Source organism: Notolepis coatsorum (assembly GCF_963971535.1).
Source record: "Notolepis coatsorum genome assembly, chromosome: 4".
In the NCBI taxonomy this organism is placed as follows: domain Eukaryota; kingdom Metazoa; phylum Chordata; class Actinopteri; order Aulopiformes; family Paralepididae; genus Notolepis; species Notolepis coatsorum.
In genome coordinates this window covers 71,372,048-71,379,547 of record NC_140168.1, presented here as the reverse complement: position 1 = coordinate 71,379,547, position 7,500 = coordinate 71,372,048, and the positions used below count along the sequence as shown (strand labels likewise).

Genomic DNA, 7,500 nt, shown 5'->3' with positions numbered 1-7,500 from the left:
GCGTGTGTGTGCGTGTGTGTGTGTGTGTGCGTGAGTGAGTGTGTGAGTGTGTGTGTGCGTGTGTGTGTGCACACATTTGTGTTTTGACCTTAAACCTTTTTGCCACATGTAACTAATACAATGGAACGCTAACTCTCTGCCCCCTCACACAGCATGACATAATACTAAAAGCAATAGCTTTAGCATTGACGCTTTCTACCAACAAACTAATGCTAAACTCTATGGCTTTTAGCTATGTGGTGCTAATCGCTAAACAGTGTTGTTAGTAATGGTAAGCTAATTATGTTTAGCCACCAGAAGCTGTGGTGCTCTTAAGGGGATGTTTTGGTGTTTGAACATAAGCTGATATTTGCAGTGACAGCTTGACGTGTGTCTCCTCAGATAGTAGTGTTGTTTCAGTGTGTGATGGCTCCTATCTCCTATCTCCTATCTCCTATCTCCTATCTCCTATCTCCTGTCTCCTATCTCCTATCTCCTGTCTCCTATCTCCCCAGATAGTAGTTTTGTTTCAGTGTGTAGTGGCTCCTATCTCCCATCTCCTATCTCCTATCTCCTCAGATAGTAGTGTTGTGGTGTTTTTCTATAACAGTAGTAATCTATCACTGTGTTTGTGGTGTTTTTCTATAACAGTAGTAATCTATCACTGTGTTTGTGGTGTTTTTCTATAACAGTAGTAATCTATCACTGTGTTTGTGGTGTTTTTCTATAACAGTAGTAATCTATCACTGTGTTTGTGGTGTTTTTCTATAACAGCAGTAATCTATCACTGTGTTTGTGGTGTTTTTCTATAACAGCAGTAGTCTATCACTGTGTTTGTGGTGCTTTTCTATAACAGTAGTAATCTATCACTGTGTTTGTGGTGTTTTTCTATAACAGCCGTAATCTATCACTGTGTTTGTGGTGTTTTTCTATAACAGCAGTAGTCTATCACTGTGTTTGTGGTGTTTTTCTATAACAGTAGTAATCTATCACTGTGTTTGTGGTGCTTTTCTATAACAGCAGTAGTCTATCACTGTGTTTGTGGTGCTTTTCTATAACAGCAGTAGTCTATCACTGTGTTTGTGGTGCTTTTCTATAACAGCAGTAGTCTATTACTGTGTTTGTGGTGCTTTTCTATAACAGCAGTAGTCTATTACTGTGTTTGTGGTGCTTTTCTATAACAGCAGTAGTCTATCACTTGTGATTTCAGAGAAGAAGACACGGATGTGTTGAAACGTTAGTGATTTATTTGCACCCTATTAAATATGTTTCTAAAGATTATCCGTGTGCTCCAGTGCCTTCCTCTTCGATTATATTATTATGTGTGGAATTTAAGTTATAAATTAAAATTGTTACAGTAAATACTACCTAAAACCTAATTTACTGTATTTGTGAATGAGCCATCGTGACTAGAATGTGCTGTGTGTGTGTGTGTGTGTGTGTGTGTGTGTGTGTGTGTGTGTGTGTGTGTGTGTGTGTGTGTGTGTGTGTGTGTGTGTGTGTGTGTGTGTGTGTGTGTGTGTGTGTGTGTGTGTGTGTGTGTGTGTGTGTGTGTGTGTGTGTGTGTGTGTGTGTGTGTGTGTGTGTGTGTGTGTGTGTGTGTTCTGTTTGGGTCTGTCCATGTGAGTATTCCAGATGAGCTGACCCTCCTTTGTCAGATTACAGAGGAGGTCAGGACATGGAGGGCTTACAGACCCTGCTCGCTCCTTGTTCATCTCTCTCTCTCTCTCTCTCTCTCTCTCTCTCTCTCTCTCTCTCTCTCTCTCTCTCTCTCTCTCTCTCTCTCTCTCTCTCTCTCTCTCGCTCTCTCTCTCTACCTCTTTTTCTCCCCCTCTCTCTCTCTCTCTCTCTCTCTCTGTGTGTCTCTCACTCTACCTCTTTCTCTCCCTCTCTCAAACTCTAATTCTCCTCCTGTGTTTTCCTGCCCTGCTGCCTTCTTCTATTCCTCATTTTGTTTCTGCTTGCTCATCCCTCGTTCCCTTTTCATTGTCTGTTGTATTTCTCTTTGTTGCTCACGACACCCCCCCCCCCCCCCCCCCCCCCCCCTCTTTTGCTCTCTCCAGGATCTCAGCGAATTAGTGATGGTGAGTTTTCGGACTACGACGAGGACGGGATCGGTGTCATATCAGGTAAAACTACATTTCTCATTATACATTGCATCACCCAAGATCACTGTTTAATCCAAGTTTACAAGTAGCTCACCGGCCAAATACTACGTTTCAGGTTCTGTTCTGTTGGGCTGTTGTCTGATTGTTGTCTGACTGTTGTCTGAATGTTGTCTGACTGTTGTCTGATTGTTGTCTGACTGTTGTCTGGTTGTTGTCTGAATGTTGTCTGAATGTTGTCTGAATGTTGTCTGACTGTTGTCTGAATGTTGTCAGGCTGTTGTCGGGCTGTTGTATGAGTGTTGTCTGAATGTTGTCTGATTGTTGTCTGAATGTTGTCAGGCTGTTGTCGGGCTGTTGTCTGAGTGTTGTCTGAATGTTGTCTGAATGTTGTCTGAGTGTTGTCTGAATGTTGTCTGAGTGTTGTCTGACTGTTGTCTGAATGTTGTCTGAGTGTTGTCTGAATGTTGTCTGAGTGTTGTCTGAATGTTGTCTGACTGTTGTCTGAATGTTGTCTGAATGTTGTCTGACTGTTGTCTGAATGTTGTCTGAATGTTGTCTGGCTGTTGTCTGAATGTTGTCTGGCTGTTGTCTGGCTGTTGTCTGGCTGTTGTCGGGCTGTTTTATGAATGTTGTCTGAATGTTGTCTGGTTGTTGTCTGAATGTTGTCTGGTTGTTGTCTGAATGTTGTCTGGTTGTTGTCTGAATGTTGTCTGGTTGTTGTCTGAATGTTGTCTGAATGTTGTCTGGCTGTTGTCTGGTTGTTGTCTGAATGTTGTCTGAATGTTGTCTGACTGTTGTCTGAATGTTGTCTGGTTGTTGTCTGAATGTTGTCTGGTTGTTGTCTGAATGTTGTCTGGTTGTTGTCTGAATGTTGTCTGGCTGTTGTCTGAATGTTGTCTGACTGTTGTCTGATTGTTGCATGACTGCCGTTTGACTGTGGTTCGAGTGTTGGCTGACTGATGACAATATGTTATCTAGCTGAACAGATGATATAATTTTTGTGGTGCTTTTACAACCAGGGTATATGTATGTCCTCTGTGTGTGCGTGTGTGTGTGTGTCCTCAGACTACAGACACAATGGCAGGGACTTCACAAGCTCCACCCTCTCAGTTCCGGAGCAGGTCATGGCGTCCAATCACTCCTCTCGATCGGACATGGTGAGGACGAGGTCACGCTCGCCTAGCCAACCCCCTCCTCAAAGGTACGTATACATCTCCAAGTGTGTGTGTGTGTGTGTGTATGTGTGTGTGTGGTGACGTAGTTAGTGATTGTGCTTGTGTGTGGTGTGTGTGTGTAGTCGTAGTTTGGACCACGGTGTGCGAGGCGGGCCTTCGTCGTACGGACGGACAGCAGACAGACAGAGATTATCTGAGGACCACTACTCACCAGACAGGTACACACAGACACACACACACACACACACACACACACACACACACGCACACACACACACACACACACACACACACACACACACACACAGACAACACACACACACACACAAACAGCACGCACGCACACACACACACACACACACACACACACACACACACACACACACACAGACACACACACACATGCACACACACACACACACATGCACACACACACACACTGAGACAGACACAGACATTATAGTACAGGTGCTTCGCCAGGCTAACCTGCTACAAGACAAGATACCATGTATGTATGTACAGTATGCTGGTATCATGCTGTCTAGTGATGGTACTGTGTTGATCTTTAATCCTAACGACATGTTCTTCCCTCTTCAACCACAGTGGTATGTTGTGTTCTATTCTGTTCTTCTCTATTCTGTCAGGTGTGTCTTTTAAATGAAAATATTTTCTAATAAAAAAAAAGACATTCAATTGCTTTTCTTAGAGGAGCACTCCAACATTTTGAGAACTACTCTTATTTACCATCTTCCCCCAGAGTCAGACCAGAAGATGTATGTTAATTGAATCTCTCTATGTCAGTTTTGGAGTTGTTAGAAGTTGTATTTCTTGACTTTTTACGGATCTAGACTAGCTGCTTCCTACTGCTTCCAGTCCTTGTGCTAAGCTAGGCTAGCTGCTCCCTACCGCTTCCAGTGCTAAGCTAGGCTAACATGCACCTGGACTTCTCTCTGGGTCCACTGGACACACAGAGATGAAACTGATATCAATGTTCTTGTCTGACTCTGGGGGAGATGGCAAATAAGTGTAAACCTCCCAAAATGTTGGAGTGTTCCTTTAATCATTGTTCCTCTGCTTTAAGTATTGAGATGTGAATGTTGTCATATTGTCTTAATATCCTCAGGCCAACATTAAGCAGGTTTCCTCTTCACCCAGAGTGCTGTGTGTGTATCCATCCAGATGGTGTTGGTGTGTCACTGCCAAACTACACCCCCACGATAATGAACGTGTGTACGCGGGTATAAAAAAAGAGTTCCTTCATGAAACCTCTCACAAAGTCTATGTAAACGGAGTGTCATTCAGCTCCATTGTATTGGGAGTAATGGCAGACATCTCCAAAACTAAACGAATCAGACATAAACCATCTGGTTGGAAAGATGGCACTCCGGGTAAAGAGGGAAAATAAGTGTTTTATGAATTCTGGGTGAACTGCCCCTTCAGACCAGTTACTCCATGTCACTCCCCCTTGAGCCCCGTGACCCCTGACCTGGCTGTGGTTTGTGTTGTGTCCTCTTTGCTCTCCATTGCTAGTGGCAACCCATTACACCCTCAGCCACTTTTCCGGGAGGACGCGGTACGGTTGCTACGCAACCATAAGCTGACCAGAGCTTTTTCAGATGCCGGGCAACACAGTAGCCTGGAAAGGTAGAAACTCACTGTGGAACATTTATTAGGCTGTGATAGAGGTGTTTATTAGGCTGTGATCGAGGTGTTTATTAGGTTGTGATCGAGGTGTTTATTAGGTTGTGATAGATGTGTTTATTAGGCTGTGATAGAGGTGTTTATTAGGATGTGATAGAGGTGTTTATTAGGATGTGATAGAGGTGTTTATTAGGCTGTGATAGAGGTGTTTATTAAGCTGTGATAGAGGTGTTTATTAGGCTGTGATCGAGGTGTTTATTATAATGTGATAGATGTGTTTATTAGGTTGTGATAGAGGTGTTTATTAGGATGTGATAGATGTGTTTATTAGGTTGTGATAGAGGTGTTTATTAGGTTGTGATCGAGGTGTTTATTAGGTTGTGATAGAGGTGTTTATTAGGTTGTGATAGAGGTGTTTAATAGGCTATGATAGAGGTGTTTATTAAGCTGTGATAGAGGTGTTTATTAGGTTGTGACGGAGTTGTTTATTATGCTGTGATAGAGGTGTTTATTATGCTGTGATAGATGTATTTATCAGGCTGTGATAGATGTGTTTATTAGGTTGTGATTAAGGCTGACCTTCTAATATTTTTTTGGCATACGAAGCTTCGGGCCGAGATTCGATTTCAATTAGAAGCTTCGAGATAAAAAAAAAAAAATTAATGTAACGCGCTGCGTCGCGAAGCGGCCGACCCGGGTTCGATTCCCGGACCCGACGTCCTTTGCCGAATGTCTTCCCCCCGCTCTGTCTCCCGTTCTTCCTCTCTCTCTCCCTCTACCGGACTGCCCGGTAGTACAAACAAATAAAAATCTACCAAAAACATAATTTAGAAAAAAGAAATTATAAAAAGAATAATATTTTATTTTTATTTTTTTATGTTGTGGGACTTGTACAGCACTTTGTTCAACTTTGTCAGTGCTGTCAATTTTAAACCTTTTTAAATCTTAGACAAACGAAACACTTTGCTTTCATGAAATCATTTGTAAGCCGTCATTTGAGGCTTTATAAAAGCAGCACAATGATCACAAATCTCAGTGCAGAGTCCGACCTCATCTTAAATAACAAACAGCGTTGCTTGTTGTAGTTAACAAAGAGACACAGAGTTGATTTTGCACACAAAAAATTATAATAATAATATATATATATATATATTTTTTTTATATATTCAAATTTTATTTTCCCATTCGAATCCCATGCCCATCGAACAAAGCTTCGAAGTATTTAAGACAGCCCTAGTTGTGATAGAGGTGTTTATTAGGTTGTCATAGAGTGTTTATTAGGTTGTGATAGATGTGTTTATTAGGTTGTAATATAGGTGTTTATTAGTTTAAGTGATATAGTTTATTAGGTTGTGATAGAGGTGTTTATTCGGCTGTGATATAGTTGTTTATTCGGCTGTGATAGAGGTGTTTATTATGCTGTGATAGAATTGTTTTGTGCATGTGGTCATGGTAGAATACAGATAGAACTAAATATTGGAATTGGTTTGTAGAGTTGAATGTGGACGTCTGTACGCCTTCTAGATTTAGAAACTCCTCAGAGATGGAAGAGACTGTCCCATCTGTTACCTTCTAAATTTACAAACTCCATATTTACAAAGATGTAGAGAGAAGAGACTGTCCCATTGCATTTATTGACATGTAAATGTCTGAACTAATCCAGCATTTCACTTGATGTCACCATTCTGCACAATTATGCAGCGGCTATTTCGTGTCCCTCCCATTAAGGATGTTGCGGTTGCAGAATGGTGCAAGCAAGAAACCCATTCTGAGACTATAATGATTATTATTATGATTAGAAACCCCAACTATGTGATGTCATAGTAGATGTGTGATATTGTAAGCTATCTGATGTCATAGTAGATGTTTGTATTGTAAGCTATGTGATGTCATAGTAGATGTTTGGATTGTAAGCTACTATATGTGATGTCATAGTAGATGTTTGAATTGTAAGATGTGTGATGTCATAGTATATGTGTGGATTGTAAAATGTGTGATGTCATAGTGGATGTGTGGTTGTCTTTGTTACTAGATGAGAGGGCCTTGTCCCAAAGAGTCTCAGATATGACCTCTGTGTAGAGGTAATCTCTCTAAGTCACACACGTGTGCATGCACACAAACACAAACACACACACACTCACCCGTGCTTGCTAGCTCGCTCCCATGTATGCACACTCACTCACTCAGACAGACAGACAGACAGACAGACAGACAGACAGACAGACAGACAGACAGACAGACAGACAGACAGACAGACAGACAGACAGACACACACACAGACAGACACACAGACACACAGACACACAGACCCACAGACACACACACACACACACACACACACACACACACACACACACACACACACACACACACACACACACACACACACACACACACACACACACACACACACACACACACACACACACACACACAGAGGATAGAGTGTATAGCACATGTGACCTTCAGTAACCCAGTGTCTAATCCCTGGCTGCCTACTGCCATGCTCACAACAGCACTGTTTGTCCTACTGTGAGCTGCACCCTTACTCTTATCCATAGAAAACTACCAGTAACAACATTAATACAAACTGTGAC

General features: G+C 42.0%; 1 protein-coding gene across 1 annotated transcript in view; it reads left to right on the top strand.

Annotated features, from left to right (window-relative positions):
- Nucleotides 1-7,500, top strand: part of rims2b (regulating synaptic membrane exocytosis 2b) — a gene marked incomplete at both ends in the record, with an annotated part of 270,766 nt that overhangs the window by 156,864 nt on the left and 106,402 nt on the right. The window contains 3 exon segments of the mRNA XM_084311974.1: nucleotides 2,016-2,108; nucleotides 3,153-3,288; nucleotides 3,385-3,480. Of these exon segments, the coding sequence (XP_084168100.1) occupies nucleotides 2,016-2,108; nucleotides 3,153-3,288; nucleotides 3,385-3,480 (325 nt within the window).